General features: G+C 53.0%; 1 protein-coding gene across 23 annotated transcripts in view; it reads left to right on the top strand.

Moving 5' to 3' along the window:
- The window catches only part of Cux2 (cut like homeobox 2), a 236,897-nt gene that overhangs the window by 210,208 nt on the left and 5,145 nt on the right, over positions 1-21,544 (top strand). For 20 of the 23 annotated variants that reach the window (XM_087198186.1, XM_087198184.1, XM_021257477.2 and 17 more), the window contains 11 exons: positions 498-546; positions 6,469-6,573; positions 8,879-9,070; positions 9,162-9,220; positions 9,891-9,939; positions 10,014-10,134; positions 10,958-11,626; positions 12,024-12,125; positions 16,071-16,834; positions 17,204-17,363; positions 19,688-19,957. In XM_087198186.1, the coding sequence (XP_087054312.1) occupies positions 498-546; positions 6,469-6,573; positions 8,879-9,070; positions 9,162-9,220; positions 9,891-9,939; positions 10,014-10,134; positions 10,958-11,626; positions 12,024-12,125; positions 16,071-16,834; positions 17,204-17,363; positions 19,688-19,957 (2,540 nt within the window). The remainder of the gene's footprint in view (positions 1-497; positions 547-6,468; positions 6,574-8,878; positions 9,071-9,161; positions 9,221-9,890; positions 9,940-10,013; positions 10,135-10,957; positions 11,627-12,023; positions 12,126-16,070; positions 16,835-17,203; positions 17,364-19,687; positions 19,958-21,544) is intronic. The other 3 variants (XM_004843802.4, XM_087198173.1, XM_087198174.1) reach the window with 1 other exon arrangement.

Here is a 21,544-nt window from a genome sequence, read left to right as displayed (position 1 = left end):
GATAAGGAGGAGGGCCCTTATCCAGAGTGGGTCCCCCGGGTGGGTGGATGAGGACCGAGTGAGGACTGCTGTGCCCAGAGAGGCCCTGAGCATGTGCGTGGGGTGTGTGGCCCAGGTGGGCAGAGGGGAGGCCTGGTCTGCACACTGACTGCAAGCTGTCTGGAGGGCTGTGGGTACCATGAGGGGTAGTTGAGGGGGACACCTGGGAGCTGGGCTGTTCTCTAAAGGAAGGGCACTGGTGGGAGGCATGGCGGGGCAGAGGCCCGGGGATCGCCCTAGAGCAGAGTCCTTCCAGCAGCAGGAGGCCAGGCTGCTTCTGGTATGAATACAGAGCCGAGGCCCGCAGCCGGGTTTCTGTCTGGTAGGAAGCGTGGAAGGCAGGCTCGTTGGCAGCCCCATTGTGAGTGAGACTGGGGTTCAGACAGAGGCTGGGTGTCAGGGTCAGGGGGCCTGCTGGCTGCCAGAAGCCCCCTCAGGGCCTCATCTCTGTGTCTCAGGGCAGATGAAGTCGGCTTGATCATGACGAACCTGGAGAAAGCTAACCAGGTGAGGGGCTTCTGCCGGGTGCGGGTGGCAGGTGCCCAGGGGGAAGGGGACCTGTGTGCCATGTGTCTTTGAGTGCTGCTCCCAGGCAAGACTGCGTGGGGTGGAGAACGCAGACAGACCCTGAAACACCAGGGTGGGGTGGGGACCACAGGGAGGCAGAAAGCTGTCCTCAGAGAAGAGACGCAGAGAAGAGACGCAGAGCAGAGGCTGGGAGAATAAACCAGCGACTGTAGAGGGAGGGAGTCCAGGCGAAGGGAATAGCCAGCAGCCCTACCTGGTGCTCCCTGGGGTCTCCTGACCGAAGGAAGAGGGGTTACAGCAGAAACCCTGAGATACCAGCCCACGAGGGCAGGTCCCCAGGCTGAGCTGTGACACAGGAATCTCTAGCCAGACTGATGGAGCCAGGCGTGGGGGCAGAAGGCTCCCCTGCCCCGTCCAGATCCCCTTGGCCTCCGTCCCCCTCGGTCCATCCCAGCCATTGGGAGCAGGGTGTACACCTGCCGCCCGCCCTCAGTCCCTGTCCACAAGACAGCCTGGTCCCGAGTCCTCTGCCTCCTCCAGTTTCAGGCGTTGGCAAGTGAGGGGCAGAGTCTGGAAGGACTTTGAAGGGAGCCAGCTGTGGCCATGGAGATCCAGTTTGGAGTCTCGTGTGCCCTCCACATCTGTCCTCAGCTCCCCGAAAATCCAGCAGCTGGGGGCATGGCCAAGCACAACCAGCAAGGTCTCAGGCTGGGCCTATTTGCCTGGTGTCACTTTCCTGGGGGTCATTGAGGGAGGCCTCTTGGAAGAGGACCCTTTGGGGCTGAGGTGAAGGATCCATGCTCCGTTCCCTTGAGGAAGGGAGTCCAGGCAGAGGCACAGCAGCCACAAAGCATAGGGGTGAACCCTGCTGCAGAGAAGACTCAGATAGGAAGGTTGATTGCAGCCAGGCTTGGTGGCGCACACCTGTAATCCCAGCACTTGGGAGGCTGGGGCAGGAGGATCACTGAGTTCCAGGCCAGCCTGAGCTACATAGTGAGTTCAAGGCCAGCCTGGACCACATAGTGAGACCCTGTCTCAAGGGAAAAAAAAGATTGATTCTAAGTCCTTGCCCCCACGGGAAACCACCAGAAGATTTCTGCTCCCAGGGTAGGATGTCCCGCTGGGCCCTGGGCTGGGCTGGTGCTGCTGCAGTCCAGTGGACCCCTCCCTGCCCCAACCCAAGAAGCATGGGCCAAGTGGAAGTGGTGGTGATATCCATAGTGGTGTCCCCGGGCTTTGCTCCTATGTTTTGAAACAACCATTAAATCGGTCCCATTTTTTAGGAGTTAAATGTACTTTTAATTCAATTTTTTAAATATGTAAGTGATTTACATAGTTCAAAACTCAAGAAAGGTACACAAAGGACCCTAGGAAACTCTGTGTCTCTCCCTTGCCTCACAGCTACCTCTCTGCTTTCTGAGATCTCCCTCCAGGTGGGCAACCCGTTCACAAGCCCACTTTAACCTCTGGCTTTCTTTTCTTTTCTTTTCCTTTCTTTTTTCTTTTCTTTTATTTCTTTTATTTTATTTTATTTTGAGACAGGGTCTCACTGTGTAGCCCAGGCTGGCCTCAAACTCATGGCAATCCTCCTGCCTCAGCCTCCCAAGTGCTGGGATTACAGGCGTGCACCACCACACCGGGCTCATTTTAACTTCTTTCTCCTCCTCCTCCTCCCCCTCCTCTTCCTCTTCCTCCTCTTTCTTTTTTCTTTCTTCTCCCACTACCCCCTATCTTCTTCCTCTCTCCTTCTTCCTCTCCCTCTCCTCCTGTCCCCTGCTTCCTCCTCCTCCCTTCTTTGTCCTCTTTCCACACTGCTGAGGATTGCACCCAGGGCCTTCTCAATAAGCTGCACCCCTAGCCCTTTTTATTTTTTATTTTGAGACATGGCCTCACTAAGTCACTAAAAGTTGCAATTCTCCTGCCCTCGCTGGGATTACAAGTGTGGGTCATCATGCCAGCTTTAACCTCCTTAAAGCAAAGATGATAATACGCTCTACCCACCATCCTGAACCTTACTTCTCCACGTGTGTATCCTGTGGCTCCCTCGAGTCGAATCAGCATAGAACCCAGTCCCTCCCTCTGATCTCTGACTATACAGTGTGCATTGTGTGGCTGCACTGCCATCCATCCCAGGGGATGCCAAACCTTCTGGAACGTGTTAGAGAGTAATTATCTTCAGCTTTGCGAGCCCCAGGGTGTCTGTCACAGTCACCTTCACCATTACAGCATGAAAGCTTAGACCACATGTACCCAAAAAAAAGGTAAGCTGGACATGGTGGAGCATGCCTGAAATCCCAGCACTCTGGAGGCTGAGACAGGAATTCAAGGCCAGCCTGGGCTACATAGTGAGTTCAAGGCCAGCCTGAACTACAGAGCAAGACCCTGTCTCAAAAAACAAAAAGAGGGAAAAAAAAAATTTTTAATTAAAAAAAAAAAGAGAGAAAGGGCTGGGGATGTAGCTCAGCAGCCCCACACCTGCCTGGCAAGCACAAGGTCCTGAGTTTGATCCCGTATATAAGAGTAGGGTGGTGGGGGGAGAACAGAAGCAAAGACCACATGTAAATGAACAAGATGGCCAAGTGCCAATTAAACTTTATTTATAGCTACAGTCCTCCGCTCTACCAACAGAGCTATCAAAGGGACAAAACTTTATGTATAAGAATGAGCAGCAGGTTGTAGCTCACTGATCACTGGTGTCACCGTTGCCTGTTGATGAACACTTATGATATTTCTAATCTTTTCCTGTCACAGTCAATACTTCCATAAATAACCTTGTACAGATACCATTTCATACATCCACAAGCTAATTTGTAGGGTAAATCCTCAAAGTGGAATTGCTTCGCAAAGGGTCTGTATGTTTGTGACTTGGCAGATGTAGACAAATTGCCCTTCATGAGACTGCACCAATTTCCCTCCCTTCAGTGGGTATTAGAAGGTCCATTGCCCAAGGACTGCACCAGGGCCACATGTCCTCAAACATTCACATCTTTGCCAACCAGATAGGGTCTTTAAAAAGATCTTAGGGCCAGGGATTTAGCTCAGTGGTTTTGCCACCTGCTGTACAAGTGTAGGGACCCGAGTTCGATCCCTGGTACCAAAAAAAAAAGGGATCTTAGAGCCAGATGTGCTTGTACATACCTGTAATCCCAGCACTCAGGAGGCTGAGGCAGGAGAATCACCCCAAATTCAATTCCAGCCTGGGCTACATAGTGAGTTCAAGGGCAGCCTGAACTATATAACAAGACCCTGTCTCAAAAAAACCTTAGAGTAGTTTGAATAGGAAACAGTTTTAATAATGTTTCTCTGCTGATGATTTAGCTCAGTGGTTCCGGTGCCTGCCTCACAAGTGCAAGGTCCCGAGTTTGATCCCTGATACCAAAAAATAATAATAATAATAATGTTTTTTCTTTTCTTGTTTTTTGGAGGGGGGTATCAGGAATCTAACTCGGCACCTTGCACTTGCGAGGCAGGCACCGGAACCACTGAGCTAAATCCCCGGCCCAATAATGTTCCTTTTTTCTTTCCTTTTTTTTGATCTTTTTTTTTCTTTTTTGTTTTGAGACAGGGTCTCACTGTATAGTTCAGGTTAGCCTTGAACTCACTGTGTAGTCCAGGTTGGCCTCAAACTCAGTGATCCTCCTGCCTCAGCCTCCCCAGTGCTGGGATTACAGGCATGCACCACCACACTTGGCTCTTGTTTCTGAATATAAAACTAAAAACCTGCTCATTGATAAGCATAAAGAAGAAAATAAATGTCACCATATTAGGTTTTCAGTATCTGTAGTTATTGATGCCATCCCAAGTGTCACCACAGGGACTGTGGACACAGAGCATCCCCAGCATCACTGACACAGAGTCACCGTGCCCAGTTCCCATCCTGACCACATGAGGAGCCAGTGTTATCCAAGGTGTACTGGAGTTGGTACCCTAAGCAAGGAGCCCCAGAGGCGAAGCTGAAAGTTACACTGGAGAGACATCTTCTGCCAGAACAAGGAAAAGAGCCTTTCTCCCCAGTATCACAGGGCATGGGGCAAGGACCCTGAGTTCTAGCTTTGGACTGTAAATGCATGTCTCCGGGGAAGATAAGACTCCAGCTTTAGACCCCAGCTCAACAAGCCAGGGGAAGTGGCTGTCTCCAGACCTGGCCTCCTCCCCTCTTGGGGTGTAGAGCTGTCTCCCTCAGGAAGGGGGAGCACTCTGGAGTCCTCACTGACTAATCAACCTGGAGTTTGCATCCAGCCTCATCATTGCTTTCCCCCCTCCTCCTCCACCTCCTCCTCCTCCTCCTCCTCCTCCTCCTCCTCCTCTCCTCCCCTCCCCTCCCCCTCCCTCCCCCTCCCCCCTCCCCCTCCCCCCGCCCCTCCTTCCTGCAGTGGTGTGGATCAAATGCAGGCCCTTGTGGACACTAGGACAAGTGTTTTACCACAGAGCTATATCCCCTGCCTTGTTTTTTCTTGTAGCCCAGATTCTAAGTTATATTCACATTTGCTTAGAAAACCCTAACGTAAGAAACTTTTCTCCATAGCCCCACACACCCAAAAATCCTTCCCAAAACAAAATGAAATTGAACCATTTCTAGAAAAATGCAGGGTGCCAATAAATAAATAACAAATTATTTTTTTTAAATGGAGAACATGATGTCTGTGGGTGTCTGTGTGCTGATAGTTGGTCTAGGAGTCTGATTCTCACAATCGGTGTGTTATTAAACACAATCACTGTGCCCTGCTGCACCACTGAGAGTAAAAATATATCCACAGTAATTCAGTGTAAAGCTCTTGCCTAGCATGCATAAGGGCCTGGATTCTATCTCCAGCACCACAAAGGAAAAAATGTTAAGTAACCACAGCCTTTCCAATTTTTCAAGTAATGGCTTAAGTAACATACCCTGATGATACTAGTAAAATAATTAGACACATTGTATGTGTTAGGTGCCAAGGTCAGATACAGAATGAATTGAATTCTACCAAAACCACTTAATTTGCAAAACCACCCTAGGAGAGATGCTTTTACAGTCCCCATTACAGGTAAGGAAACTGAGGCTGGAGAGAGAAAGTCTCTTACCCGAGGTCACATAACCAGGAAGTTGTAAGGATTTGAGCTCAGACTTCCCTCCAAAGCCACAGGCTGCATTATTAACATTTAGATGATTCCTTCTGGATTTTATTCTTAGAAAATTTTGAAGTAAAATCTATTCTTTTTGCTTTGCAGTACTGGGGATCAAACCCAGGGGCACTCTACCATTGAGCTATATCCCTTGTCCTTTTTAGTTTTGTTTTGGGGTTTTTGTGGGGTTTTTGTTGTTGTTTCATTTTGTCTTGTTTTTTGAGACAGGGTCTCACTAAGTTGCCCAAGCTGGGCTCTAACTTCGTGATCCTCCTGCCTCAGCCTCCTGAGTAGCCGGGATCACAGGCGTGCACAACCATGCTCCGTGGTGATTTATACTGCTCAGGACCCTTCTGACACTTCGATTGTCCTTCATTTCACAAAAGGGAAATAGATTGGGAAGGGGAAGTGACTTGCCCAGAGACTTCCGGCAGCTTGTGAGCTGGGAAGCCACTTCTGCAGACGCCCTGTTCTGTGTCTAGTGCCATGAGAGCCCCCCAAAAACCTCAGCTAGCCAGGGCGGAAATGTATGTAGTGGACAGCATGCCTAGAGATGGATGCAAACGTGCTGCCTCCAGCCCACAGCCCCTCCTTCCTGCCCCGGAGGAGGCAGTGTTCTCGCTCCTCTTAGGGTCCCAGGTGCCCTGTGGAGCCCAGGGCTGCCTCAGCAGAGCATATAGCCTTGTCCCCAGTGCTGTGACAGGTCTGGGCAGCTCCCTGTGCAGCCGGCGGCATGAGGAACTGGGGTGCAGCCCCACTCAACTCCCCCCCCCCCCCGTGCACCCCTTCTCCACCCAGCGTGCTGAGGCCGCCCAGCGGGAGGTGGAAAGTCTTCGGGAGCAGCTCGCCTCTGTCAACAGCTCCATCCGCCTGGCCTGCTGCTCCCCCCAGGGACCCAGCGGGGTAAGGATGGGATGGGGAAGGACATGGTCTGGTATAAATAGCGGGGGATAGTTTACGGGTTGATTGTGCGCGTCTCTGAAATTGCAAACACACGTGTGTGGCTCTCTGTGTGTGTACAGGGGCGTCACATCCTTATTGCCAAGGTCAGCGCGTGGCAAAACACAATTACTGTGACCTGTTTCACCAGCTGAGGGTAAAAATGTAGCCACGGTTCTTTTAATTTTTCAAGCTCCAGCTTCCATATGCCCCTGTTTCACCGGAAGGCTAATATCTTCCTTTGGAGGCCTCCCTCGCCCTACTTGCCCAGGAACGCCGGGCGTCTCAGACCAGAGGTCATTCCCGTTGCCACGTGGAGCTGGAGCAATGCGGCAGCGGAGCCGTTCTAGTGGCTGCCACTAGGCCGCGCTAGTGGGCACTGGCCTCGCACACCTTGGTCGCATGGGAGGGACGGAGAGGCAGCTCGTTTCCAGAGCCTGCAGGCACAAGGTGTGAAGTCTCACACCACTGCTCAGCCCTAGGTTCCCCAAACCAGCCAGGCTGGTTCCAGTAGGGTCTCCCACCCCAGCCACAAGCTATGAAGAGAAACTTCTGTCATCAACCCTGAGGTCTGAGTGTTAAGCCTCACTCATCAACTCATCTTTCCCCTTCCTCCTGATCAGAGCTTCTTTGGGGTCTTGCTTTTTTTTTTTTTTTTTTGAGACAGGATCTCCCTATGTAGTCTAGGCTGTCCTAGACTCATTATGTATTCCAGGCTGGGCTCGAACTCACCAGGATCCTCCTGCCTCAGCCTCCCAAGAGTGGGGATTATAGGTGTGCACCACCACACCCAGCCCTGCTCTCTCGTTTCTTTCTTTTTTTTTTTTTTTTTTTGGTACCAGGGATTGAACTCGGGACCTTGCACCTGCAAGGCAGGCAGGGGCACCACTGAGCTAAATACCCGGTCCTGCTCTCATTTCTTGACAAAGGATTTTGATCAGGGCCACCTCACTGAACCCCTCTGCCATTGTCAGCGGTCTCCGTCACTGCTTCCCAGAGAGGCCGGGGTTCCCTGTGGAAATCAGTCAGCCTTTCTTCTGGACCTCTGACACCGGGGCTTAGACACGATTCCTCCCCCAGGGTGACTGGCAGGCCCCACCCCGGAACCCCTCTCCACGCCACCTGATGCCAGGCCCAGGCATCCACGTGTCTCTGTTTGAGCATTGGAATGTGTCTGTGAACATGTGTAATCATATGTGTGTGTGTGTGCTTGTGTGTGTCCACACTTTAGAGCATGGGGCGGTCCTAAATCTGACTGTGCCTCAGCTTCTTCATCTACACAGGCAATACCTCCCCCAGGGTTACTCTTTGAACCTGCACATGTGTGTGCCATGGCCATGCATCTCCTGGGTGCCTGTGCCTGTCGGCGCGCGTGTCCGCGTGTGCTGCACCCATAGGTGTGTGTCCCAGCAGGCAGCGTGCGTGTCCGTGCCTGGCTGACTGCATGGCACAGAGGGAGCTCCGAGGAGGAGCTGTGAGGCGGGCAGTGGAGAGCGACCTCCAAGAGGAATTCGCCAATGGTTCTTAATTAACCCCCTTGGAACCCAGCAAGTGCTGTGCTAATCAGCCACAGGGAGCTGGGCTGGTTTGGGAGGTGAGCTTTTCTGAGCACAACAGTGGTGCTCGATGCTAATTAATTTAATGTATTAATGGCATCCGCTTCCTGTTTTAATTGGCATTTATCTCCATGGAAGAAAGCCAGGTTGGTAGTGGTAGGTTCTGTGTGTGTGTGTGTGTGTGTGTGTGTGTGTGTATGTGTGTGTACACTCACGTTTAATGCTTCTTAAATGTGTTTGGAGCTGTGCCTTGAGGTCCCTCAAACAATAACTTCTCCATCTTCATCTGGGATGAAGGGGCCTTTTCCTAAAACCTGGAGAAGCTACAGGACTTGGGGCTATCAGCAAATAGGCAGAAGGAGCCATCCTTATTGGGGCAAGTGGCTGCAAGGTCACAGGTCTAATCCTGAGGGCCCCAGACAGGGACATCACCTAGGGTGGGACCTGGACTAACTTGAAACCTGTCCAACCTCCGCTGCAGGCTGCTTCCCTTTGTGGTGGCTCTTTATTAACAACACTTGTGACTGCCACATAGCATACATGAGAGGAAGCAGTAAGCATACAGCACTTTGAAGTGTTCAGTGGGAAAACACCTTGTGCCAGCATCCTGATCCACACATAGACCTTTCCATTCTGCTTGGGACTTGCGGGGGCACAGCCTGCAGCCCCCTGTCTGAGGTCGGCAACCCCTCAAAGTCCTGCTCTGCCCCCAGGAGAAGGTGGGCTTTGCACTGTGCTCAGGGCCTCGGCTGGAGGTGGCCCTGGCCTCCAAGGACAGGGAGATCCTGCGGCTGCTGAAGGATGCACAGCACCTCCGAAACTCGCTGCAGGAGCTGGAGGAGGCCTCGGCCAGCCAGATCGCCGACCTGGAGCGGCAGCTCACGGCCAAGTCCGAGGCCATAGAGGCAGGTCCTGGGGGAGGAGACTGGAAGGCACCCGGGCAGAGGTGCAGCCTCGGGCCCCGGGCCAGCCTCACCTTCTGGGTTTCACTTCCAGAAGCTGGAAGAAAAGCTCCAGGCACAGTCGGACTATGAAGAGATTAAGACAGAGCTGAGGTACAGGCTCTTGCCTCCCTCCCTCCTCGCCTCTCCCCCGCTACCTCCTAGCAGCTGCTCTCATGCTCTTGTCTCCCCACACCAGCACCTGGCCAGTAGAGGTCAGGCCAGGTGGCTGTCTTGTCACAGGTGTGGTAACTAGGGACTGATGTGCGAGCCAGATAAGCTCAGCTGCTCCATGGGGGTCAGCTGATGCAGCTGCCTCCAGGAACGTCAGCACGGGTTAGCAAGCCACGACTTCAGACCTGTGGGTGCAGTGGGTCAGCCATACGGTCCACCCCATGGTATCCACGGGGCATCATGGCCGGGGCATCATGGCCAGGACAGCCAAGGGTGCCCAAACCTTCAGATGCCAGAGTCCCTTATAGAACTGGCATAGTGTCTGCATAGGCCCCACGCACATCCTCCCGGGTACTTGAACCCCCCCTGGACCCTTAGGGTTCCTAATACAGTGTCTGCACAACACCCCTTCATGTGGGTTCCTGTGGTCACAGATTTAAGTTTTGCTTGTTGGGACTTGTTGGAAGTTTTCTTTCTCCAAATGTTTCCCATCCATGATGGATACAGAGGGCTGCCCTCCACCCAGGAGGTGAGGGGTCAGTGCCTCTGGTGAGGTCTCTCCTCAGGCCTGGGGCCTGGTTGACTTCCAGTCTCCCCACTTTCTCCGCAGCATCCTGAAAGCCATGAAGCTGGCCTCCAGCACCTGTGGTCTCCCCCAGGTGAGCAGCCCTGCTACTGTACCTGTCCCCAAGGGCAGGCTGTCCCCAGCCTCCTGCCAGCCATGCCCTCTCAGCCCTGCTTCCTGTCTCCTCAGGGCATGGCCAAGCCCGAAGACTCACTGCTCATGGCGAAGGAGGCCTTCTTCCCTGCACAGAAGTTCCTTCTGGAGAAGCCCTGCCTCCTGGCCAGCCCTGGTAGGAGAGGAGGGACACTCTCAGGGGTCACTCAGAGGGGGACACTCAGCCGGGGTCTCTGGCACCAAGGCCTACCACCTTCCGTGTGTCAGGAGAGCCTCAAAGCAAGGGAGTGCACATTGATCGAGCCCCACTGTGCCTGTCCCTTGGGACACCTGCCCATATCATGTTTGAGGTCACACAGCTCAATCCCAAGGCCCCCCACAAGGATCTGGCCCCGGAAGAGCGTGGGACAGGGCCAGCCCAGAGCCCAGAAGGGGCCCTGTACAAGCAGTGAGGAGTCTGGATTCCCTGCCACAGGGTGACACGCTGGGCCCCTGGCTCACAAGCAGGCGATGTCCCCATGGTGGGAGGGGCTCCCAGAACAGGCATTTGTGCCGAGCCCTGAGGATAAGAAGGGTAGAGAACTTGGGGACACCTGTCAGTGTTGGCACTTCTGGTCACTGACGCCCACAGCCCTTCTCCACCACCACCCACCTGTCTTTGTCACCTTTCTCCTGCTCTCCCTCCCTCCCTCCCTCCCTCTCTCCCTCTCTCCCTCTCTCCCTCTCTCCCTCTCTCCCTCCCTCTCTCTCTCTCTCTGAGCTTCTGTCTCTATGTGTGTGTCCCTGTCTGTCTTCCACCACCTCTGTCTCCTTCCTTCTGTCTCTTGTCCCCAACCCTGGCATGTAACTTCTTTCTCTCTCATGTTATCTCTGTCTCTACCCTTGTTTCACATTCTCTCTCCTTTCTATCGGTGTCCTGTCTTCCTGGTTATTTTCCCTCGTGGTCCCTGCATCACGGTCCCCCTCTCTGTCCTTGTCTGTCTGTCTTGGCATCCTAGAGGAGGACCCGTCAGAAGACGACTCCATCAAGGACTCCCTGGGTGCCGAGCCGTCCTACCCCTCCCCACAGCAGCTCCCGCCTCCGCCTGGGCCTGAAGACGCCCTGTCCCCCGGCTCCGGGCAGCCCCTGCTGGGTCCCAGCCTAGGGCCTGATGGCCCACGGACTTTTTCGCTGTCCCCCTTCCCCAGCCTGGCCTCAGGGGAGAGACTGGCTGGGGATGGGCTACTGCCCAAGCATATGATGCCCCCAGCTGCCTTCAAGGGGGAGGCAGGCAGCCTGCTGGTGTTCCCACCAGCCTTCTATGGCACCAAGACGTCTGCCACCCCTGCCACCCCAGCGCCTGGCCCCGAGCCCCCTGGGGTCCCTGAGCAGGCAGATGGTGGCGGGGCCATCACAGCGGCAGCTGGGGCAGAGGAGGAGCAGCTGGACACGGCGGAGATCGCCTTCCAGGTGAAGGAGCAGCTGCTGAAGCACAACATTGGACAGCGGGTATTTGGCCACTACGTGCTAGGGCTGTCACAGGGCTCAGTCAGCGAGATCCTGGCCCGGCCCAAGCCCTGGCGCAAGCTCACGGTGAAGGGTAAGGAGCCCTTCATCAAGATGAAGCAGTTTTTGTCGGATGAGCAGAACGTGCTGGCCCTGCGGACCATCCAGGTGCGGCAGCGAGGTGAGTGTCTCAGGCCCCGGTGGCCGCTTACTACCGCCCCGCTGTGGCACCCAGGGCAGGTGACTGCCTCCTTGTGCTTCCGTTTCCCTGACAGTCTCCTGAGGGTCCTAAGGATTAAATGGGTGCAAAGCACTGACCGCTGCACCCAGCAGTAGAACCTGCCCAAGAACTGCCAGGCAAGGTGCTCATCACTGCTGTTGGCATTGCCACCACTGTGCTTTTATTAGTGTTCTCTCAGGCCTGAGTCAGTCACACAGAGCACAGGCGCTTTGTCACACAGAGTAGGCAGTGGCCCCACCATACCCGGGCAGCCTGACCCTGGAGCCCCTCACACTCAGCTCCTGGACAGACCCCCACTCTGCAAGGGCCAAAACACATGCCTCCTTGCCTCCCCCAGGCAGCATCACCCCGAGAATCCGTACACCGGAGACAGGCTCAGACGACGCCATCAAGAGCATCCTGGAGCAGGCCAAGAAGGAGATCGAGTCGCAGAAGGGGGGTGAGTGTGACTCGGCCAGCGAGGCCTCGTCCACTTCCGTCCATCCCAGGGGCTTCCGAGCGGGTGAGACCTCCAGAGGCCCGCCGCTCTCTCCGGGTCACACCCATGGTCATGGCGCTGCTCCCATCCCTCCCGTGCCCCTCCCTGCCTCCAACATGCACATCTGTAGTGTTTCACACCAGCCCTTGCGCCTCTGGTGCTACCCTCACCTGGACGCCTTCCACCACGGACTCCTGCTCACACCTCAACCCACAGGTCACCTCCTCCAGGAAGCCCCCACCCCTGTCCAGGTGGATTGAATGCCACCCCTTCTTGGTCCCCGGTAATGGTCTGAAATGCTTGATGCAGTGGAGCCAGCTCGCCCACAGATGTTGGCCCTGCTGTTTATTAGTCATGTGACCGTGGACAAGTTACTTGCCTCTCTCTGCCTCCACCTTCTCATCCTCGAAACGGGGACAGTATTAGCCTGCTTTCTGGTCCTGTTTCTTTTCTCTTTTTTTGATACTGGGGATGGAACTTGGGTCCTTGTGCTTGCGCAGCAGGCGGCGAAACCACTGAGCTAAATCCCCGGCCCCCTTACCCTGCTTTCTGAAGTGAGATCATGCCTGGCAAGCTGGGGCCGTCACAAGGAAGGTGCTCCACAAAGATTGTTCCAGTCAGTATTATCCTCATTACCTCTTTCTTGTTATAACTCCACACAGCTGCCAGGGACCAGTGTTCCCGGCACAGGGTAGCTCAGCACTGCAGAGACCGGGCTGACACCAGACTCCCACTCGACTTTTGCAGTATCTACTGCCGCCTGGTGGCTGCTTGGAGCAGGTGTCCCGATTTCCAAGCCACTTGCTACTAGGAGCAAAGATGTTTCCCTATGGCCTGTCCTCCTTCCTGGTAACAGCAATGACAGACTTGCAGGGTGTGGTGGTCACACCTGTAACCCCCGCATTCAGGATGCTGAGGCAGGAGGATTGCAGCAAATTCAAGGCTGGCCTGGGCTACATAGTTCATTCAAGGCCAGCCTAAGCTACATGGTGAGACCTGTCTCAAAAAACTAAACAACCACAAAAAAGTGACAAACTGGAAACAACATACACTTTCAGCAGTGGGGGATCAGTATGTAACGTAATAGCCCTCTGGTCGCTTATGCAGGCATTAAAGCTGGAAGGGTTTTGTTGTGGTTTTTGTTTTGTCTTGTTTTTGTCTTTGTGAGGTTTTTTTTAATTTGGTCTAGTTTGGTCTTTTGAGTACTGGGAATTGAACCCAGGCCTATGCACTAACCTATATCCCCAGCCCTTTTTTTTTTCTTTTGAGACAGGGTCTTGATGAGATAGGACATTACCAAAACTAGGCTCAAGCTTATGATCCTCCTGCCTCAGCCTCCCAGAGTGCTGGGATTACAGACATTTACTACCACAACAGGCTGTGATAGAAGAACTTCTTAAGGATAGGAGAAATTGCACGCTTGTAATCCCAGCTCTTAGGAGGCTAAGGTAGGAAGATCACCATGAGTTTGAGTCCAGGCTAATTACATAGTAAGAACTTGTCTCAAAGAAACAAAATAGGGCTGGGGATGTAGCTCAGTGGCATTGCTCCTGCCTCGCAAGCGCAAGGTCCTGAGTTCAATCCCCAGAACCCCCCCCCACCAAAAGAAACAAAATAAAGATTATTTTTAAAAGAGTAATTTAAAAATGATAGGAGAAATCCTTGATGCTGGTTCTCAGTGGGGACAAACAAAGCCCTCTCTCCACATATCGAGTATGATCATACCATGCATGTGGTGTGGGGAACACACCCAAAGGAAATACATTACACTATTTCAGGTAGTCTCCTTGGGGAGAGAATGGTGAGGGATTCTTATTTTCATCCTAAGTTTTTATGCTTTCTTGTGTGTGTCCATGCCCAAGTCCGTGTCCATGTCCACCATAGTAAGCATATGTAACTTTTTTGCCAAACTTTTAAAAAATGAAGATAAGTCAGGCCTGATGTCACAGCTATAATCTCAGCACTCTGGGAAGCTGAAGCAGGAGGCTCAACCATAAGTTTGAGCCCAGCCTGAACAACTTAGTGACCTAGCAAGACCTTGTCCCAAAATAAAAAGTAAAGAAAAACTGAGGTCAAAGTTCACATAACTTAGAGCTAACAACTGTGTGTGTCATAACAGAGATCAAACCCAAAGCCACTGTACCACTGAACTACATCTCTGTGGCTTTTTATTTTTTCTTTCTGAGATAAGGGTTCATGGACTTGCCCAGGTAGGACTCAAACTTGTGACCCTCCCACCTCAGCCTCCCAAGTATGGAGATTATAAGCATATGCTACTGTGCCTGGTTGAAGTTAACAATTTTATACCCAGGTGTGATGGTGCACACCTGTAATCCCAGCACTCAGGAGGCTGAGGCAGGAGGATTGCCACAAGTTTGAGGCCAGCCTGGGCAACATAGCAAGACCCTGTCTCAAAAAAAGCAAAGACATGGGCCGGGGATTTAGCTCAATGGTTTCGCCGCCTGCTGCACAAGTGCAAGGACCCGAGTTTGATCGCCGGTACCAAAAAAATTTAAAATCTGCAATTCAGTGATATTGAGTACAGTCGTGGTGTTATGCAGTCATCATTTCTTTCTTTTTTTTTTTTTTGGTACCGGGGATCGAACTCCAGTCCTTGCCCTTGCAAGGCAGGCTGTGGAACCACTGAGCTACATCCCCGGCCCCAGTCATCATTTCTTAATTCCAGAACACTCTCTCACCCCAAAAAGACCCCTATCCCATGAGCAGTCACTCCCTAACCCCCTTCCCAGCCCCTGGCAGCCCCTAATTTTCAACCTGATTTCATTTCCCTGCCTAAATCAGATGGTCTTTTGTGTCAGCTTCTCTCCCTTGTTTTTAGAGTTATTCTAGGTTGTAGCGTGGATCAGTGCTGCGTTCCTTTTTATGACTAAATAATGTTCCATCGCTGTTTCAGTTGGAAAACCATAAACATTTTAATGGGTCTGTGGGGAACTCCCCCAGGATGGAAACTGCACAGAGGCTGACCTGACTGACCCATGCAGGGGTGGGGGACCCAGGAGGACGGGCTGCTCTGCAGTTTTCCTTCCTCAGGCACAGATCCATCTGTCCTTGGGTGGTGACACTGCCATGGTAGCTCCCTGCATGGCCTTCTGCTCATGTGTTTATGTGTTCATTTGTTCATTCATTCGTGTAACAGAGAGCACACCTCTGGGAGCCTATAGCCCCACCCAGGATTTAGAAAACTCCCGAGGTCTTCACTCTTCTGGCTTTTGCCTCCTCCATGCCAAACCTGTCTGCTCTCCCAGAGATACCGTCATCCTAAATGTTTTTCATTCCTTTGTGTTTGCTATTTGTTAAAAAAAAAAAAAAAAAAAAAATTCCTCACTGAGTCACACATTGTTTATTTTGCTTCTTTGGAGCTTTATAGAAGACATGTTCATCATGACCATGTGCCATCTTCACTATTGCTCATGGTAGTTTTGCAGGGTGGTTTCCTTTTTCCCTGCTGTATACCATTCCACTGTCTAGCCATGCCATTATTTATTATCCATTCTTCTACCCATGTGCATTGGGTTTGTGCCATTATTTTGCTGTAAAACAAGGAGCATCTGTTATGTATTACAGTCTTTCTTGTCTTTGAACGTTTACATAGTGACATCATAGCATATGTAAAAGATATGCCTCTGCCATGCAGATGAACTATAATTTCCTTAATCCCCAATTGTTTGTTTGTTTGTTTGTTTGGGGTTTGTTTGTTTGTGACAGGGTCTCACTAAGTAGTTCAGGCTGGACTTGAACTCACTGTATCACCTTGAACTCTGGCCTTGAACTTGGCCTTGAACTCTGGCAAGCCTCCTGCCTCAACCTCCCTGAGTGCCGGGACTATAGGCCGAGAACCTCTTTGCCCTGAGGATGGGCCCCCACCGCCCTGTCATCGCCCCACAGGTGAGCCCAAGAACTCGGCGGCGCCCCCGAGTGTGGCCAACAGCACGGCGTCCGCCAGCACCTCGGAGGATGCCATCAAGAACATCCTGGAGCAGGCGCGCCGCGAGATGCAGGCCCAGCAGCAGGCCCTGCTGGAGATGGAGGCCGGGCCCCGTGGCCGCTCGGTGCCCCCGTCGCCCCCCGACCTGCGGCCCTCGCTGGCGGCTGGGAGCCAGAACGGAGCGCCCGCCTTCGTCAAGCAGGAGGACGGCGTGGGCGGGGGCGGCGCCGCGCCAACGCCTCTCACGGTGCTGTCCCCCGCCGCCTTCGTGCAGAGCATCATCCGCAAGGTCAAGTCCGAGATCGGCGACGCCGGCTACTTCGACCACCACTGGGCCTCGGACCGCGGCCTGCTCAGCCGCCCCTACGCCTCCGTGTCGCCCTCGCTGTCCTCGTCCTCCTCCGGCTACTCCGGCCAGCCCAACGGGCGCGCCTGGCCCCGCGCCGACGAGGCCCCCGCGGCCCCCGAGGATGAGGCGGCAGCGGCGGAGGACGAGGCGGCCCGGGCCGGCGAGCTCAAGGCCGAGGGTGCCGAGGCGGGCGGCGGGCGGCTGGCCTACTACCCGGCCTACGTGCCGCGCGCGCTCAAGCCCACCGTGCCTCCGCTCACGCCCGAGCAGTACGAGCTGTACATGTACCGCGAGGTGGACACGCTGGAGCTCACGCGCCAGGTCAAGGAGAAGCTGGCCAAGAACGGCATCTGCCAGCGCATCTTCGGCGAGAAGGTGGGGAGCGGGGAACAGCCGCTAAGGGCTAAGGGGCCCCGGCGCAGGGGTGTCCAGTGCGTTCGGACTGGTCGGGGCACTGCACATATGGGCTCGACCTTGTGATCCTCCTGCCTCGGCCTCTCAGAGCACTAGAATTAGGCATGTGCCGCTGTGCCCAGCTTTCTGCTACAATTTATTAAAACGTCACTTTTGCCCATAGCAGAGGAACAGCTTCCTGGGGGAGGACCCCGGGGGGCTCTCCACTGTCGGACAGGCACTGGGGTTGGGGATGCAGTGCAGCACGTGGCAGGCTCCTGAGGTGTGAGGGACACTTGAAAGCCAAGGCCCGGGGCCTGCTTACCTACCCTGCTTGTCCTGCCATCCCAGGTGCTGGGCCTGTCGCAGGGCAGCGTGAGCGACATGCTGTCCCGGCCGAAGCCATGGAGCAAGCTGACGCAGAAGGGGCGGGAGCCCTTCATCCGCATGCAGCTGTGGCTCTCAGACCAGCTCGGCCAGGCCGTGGGCCAGCAGCCCAGCGCCTCCCAGGGTGAGTCCAGCCTCCTGGGACCTCAGAGACCCCCGCGCCGGGCGGTGGCGCTGTGTCTGGCTGTACGCCCCGTGGGTGTCCCTCTGTCTCTCCTTACTGCCCTGGCTCTGGTCCCACTGCCTGCCCACGCCCCTTTCATTTTTTCCTCAACCAGAGGGACGCTTCCACCTCCTGTCTGCCTCATGGAGCCCTGGTTTTGTGCCTCTAGGGGGCGCCAGGGTGCCCAGAGCGCTTAGAGAAAATATTTTGCCTGGCTTTGGAGATGGACCCCAGCTCTTTTCCCTAAATATCCATTGTACAGCCTTAGGCTCCTTCTTAGCACAGGGACCAGGGCCCCCGTTCCCCATTCTTTTATTTATTTTTTTTCTTTTTTTTGGTACCGGGGATCAAACTCGGGTCCTTGCACTGGCGAAGCAGGTGGCAGAACCACTGAGCTAAATCCCCGGCACTTCCCATTCTTAATGATGGCGGGGGCTGGGTGGGGGGAGACTGAGCTTTTCAGAGCTGAGGAAACTGAGCCAGAAAGCTGCCCAAAGTCTCAGAACTGGAGGGAGTCGTTGGAGGGCAGGGGCAAGCTGTCTCCTGCTCTGATGAGCTGCAGCCGGTTGTGTGGCGGCCCTGGTGAGCCGCCCAGCCAGGCCCCGAACTCAGGTGAGGCCACCTGGTTACAGGAGAGGCCAGGACCTACCTGCTGAGACCTGGAAGGGAAAGACCCAGGGCCCGGGACCTGCGCCTAGCTTCAGTTTCCCGACCTATGAAGTAGGAATCAGTCCATGGAAAAAAACCATGTTTTAGATTCACAGAAATGAGCCCACCTTGGCAGGGTGTGTAGTGACAGAATGGCAGGCAAGAAAGCTAACGTCAAGAGACAAAAACCCAAGTCTCAGGTGACAGTGTGGACATCACTGGTGACACACACAGACAAGAGCACACACCTTTGTTGTCTTAGGTCTGCAAGCCTGTGTGACAGAGAGGGCTGTGCCGCCTGGAGGTGGGGAAGGGCAGCCTGGGCTTTGCCGTATTTACTTAGTTAATTTCCGTTGGTTGATCTTGCAGATCATCACCAACTTCCTTTTGTTGTTTAACTTTTCACTGGACTGAAGAGTAAAATCAGAACAACAGACTACCTGTTCACCACACCCGCATTCACCTCCTGTTCCTTTTGCGGCACTGAGGAACTGGCTGGCCACGTCACGTCCCTTCACCCCTAGTGCTCAGCAAGTGCAGCTTCCCTCAGGTTCTGTGGTCGCAGGGACACCAAAGTGCACAGATGCTGGGGTCCTCATGTCCTGCTTCCTGTGACCTGACCCCTCCTCCTGTTACTTTAGATCACCTCTAGGTGACTCATATCTCCTCACACAAGGTAAATGCTAGGTAAATAGTTGTTGTACTGTATCGTTTATGGGATGGTGATAAGAAAAAAGTCTGTACCTGTCCAGTATAGACACAATTTTGTGGTTGTTGTTTTGAGACAGCATCTAGCTAGGTAGCCCAGGCTGGCCTTGAACTCGTGGTCATCCTCCTGCCTCAGCCTCTCGAGTGCTGGGATTAAAGGCGTGCACCATCACACTCGATTGACACAATTTTTTAAAATTGATCCGTGGGGGCCGGGGATTTAGCTCAGTGATTCAGGTCCCTGTCTCGCAAGCGCAAGGTACCGAGTTCGATCCCCAGTACCAAAAAAATAAAATAATAAAATTGATCAGTGGTTGGTTGAATGAGGATATAAAGGCCATCGGTATTTCCCAAGAAACATGGAAATGTGCCATGATCCAACAGTATTGCACAACCTATCATCTATAGCCACCCTAATAGCGTCCTTTATATATGTATATTATTAGAAATTACAGTGTAAAAAATTACATATATATAATTTTTTTCCTTTCCAGGATCAGATTCAGAATCACTAGTACCCACTTTCCATTTTAAAATTTGGACCATCCTGTCTCCCTGTTTCCCAACTTTTACTTCTTTTTTACTTCCCATAGCTCTGGGGATTGAACCCAGGGCCTGTGGCACCGTGTCCTTTTGGGTGCTTCAATCAGGAAGCACAGATGGTTGCTGCATCTTGTGATGCGTGATTGGGTGGCATCCACTGGGAGCACTGCTGAAAGTGGCTGTCCGCCCTTTGTGGCTAATAAGTGGCTCATGGACAGACACTTGGAGCCCTTGTGAGAGCCCTCAGATGGTCCCTTCCTGGGATGTCACCATGGCGGTGGCAGAATGGGTTGGTGCCAACTCTCCGCTCTAACCAGCCACCTGCCCAACCTGGGTGCACCCCTGCCAGGTGGCAGTGACTGCTTTCTCCTTTGTGTGGCCCACAGCCAGTCCCACGGAGCCCAGGTCCTCACCATCACCACCCCCGAGCCCCACAGAGCCTGAGAAGAACTCCCAGGAGCCCCTGAGCCTGGCGCTGGAGAGCAGCAAGGAGAACCAGCAGCCAGAGGGCCGTTCTGGCTCCACGCTGGGCGGGAAGATGTACTCGGGCAGCCAGGCCACAGGGGGCATCCAGGAGATTGTGGCCATGTCCCCAGAGCTGGACACCTACTCCATCACCAAGAGGGTCAAGGAAGTCCTCACGGACAACAACCTAGGTACAAGGTGGTGGGGACCAGGCACGTTGCCTCCGGCCCTGGGTGGCTCCTCTTGTCTCAGAAAAGGCGCCCTCTGGTCCAGCCCTCAGCATCTGGGGTCTGTGTGAGGCCTCTCACTCTGACCCTGACCACGGTCCCTGTAATGGGACAAAAGGAAGGTGAAGGCTGGACCTCTCACCCCACAGCTCTCAAAATCCCAGTGCTGAAATATTTGTTCTATGGGGACATGCAGAGAAATCTGCTACAGGGCTATGTCTTTTTTTTTCAGTCACAAATTCCTCTGAGTTCCAGATGCAGGTTAGGCCCCTCTCTCAAAGGGAGGCATGCAAGGCCTCTATTTTCCCTATAATTTATATTATAAAAATAATACATGTTCACTGGGCATGGTGGTGCATGCCTGTGATCCCAGCACTCGGGAGGCTGAGACCTGGAGGATCACCTCGAGTTCAAGGCCAGCTTGAACTACATAGTGAGACCTTATATTAAATAAACAAAAAAATAAAATTTAAAAATAAAAAAATACCAAACTGTACAGAAAAAATAAGTTGTAACTAATGTAAGCTAGGGATGTAGCTCACTGTTAGAACGCTTGCCTAAGATGCACCAGGCCCTGGATTTCATCCCAAGCACACTACAGGGAATAAAAAAAAGCAAGTAAATAAATCCCCCAGCCGTCTTAACCACATTACAGTTTTCATATATCCTTGACACTTTCTGAACATGAACGAGAATGTATATACACCTAACTCCTCCTCTTCTTTTTTCTCTATAGATGCAATGATATATGTATTATCTTGCTCTTGAAAAATGAACACTATTTTGTGGATGCCCTTCCACATTAGAATGATTCTATCCCTCATTTTTTTTCCAGCTGTAGATGTGCCATACTTTTTAACCCAAATGCTAGCCATTTTTGTTGTTTTCAATTTCTTGCTACCTTTAAAAATAGCCAGGGGAGGGGTCAGGGATTTAGCTCAGTGGTTCCCCCGCCTGCCTCACAAGCACAAGGTCCCAAGTTCAATCCTTGTACCAAAAAAAAACAATAGCCAGGGATTTAGCTCAGTGGTGCCACCACCTACCTCTAAAGTGCAAGGTCCCAAGTTAGATCCTCAGCACCAAAAATAAATTAATTAATTAAATAAAATAAAACAGGGCTGGGGATTTAGCTCAGTGGTTCCTCCACCTGCCTCGCAAGCCCAAAGACCCAAGTTCCATCCCCGGTACAAAAAAAAAAAAATATTTAGGGGCCGGAGGCAGAGCCCACTGGTAGAGCAGTTGCCTAGCATGTGCAAGGCCATGGGTTTGCTCTCCAGCACTGAAAAAGAAAAGTCTGTACACATCTTTGTGCCCTTGGGCAAGCATTGCTTTAGGATCAATCCCAGGCAGTGGAATTGCTGCATCAAAGGATGTATACATTAAAATTTTGATAGAATCTGTTAGATATCATCTAACAAGATAATAATGAGTGTGTATACATGAAGTTTCCAGGCTTCAGGGAGCCCCTTAGGAGTGAGGAACCTCTTAAATTGAAAAAGCATTTGGAAAAAAAAAAGGGGGCCAGGGATTTAGCTCAGTGGTGCCACCACC

This window comes from Heterocephalus glaber, unplaced genomic scaffold (genome assembly GCF_053883595.1).
Source record: "Heterocephalus glaber isolate CG9 unplaced genomic scaffold, H.glaber_assembly_v1.0 deba00001687, whole genome shotgun sequence".
In the NCBI taxonomy this organism is placed as follows: domain Eukaryota; kingdom Metazoa; phylum Chordata; class Mammalia; order Rodentia; family Bathyergidae; genus Heterocephalus; species Heterocephalus glaber.
Note: the sequence above shows the minus strand (reverse complement) of the source record. Positions and strands in the feature narration are given on the sequence as shown.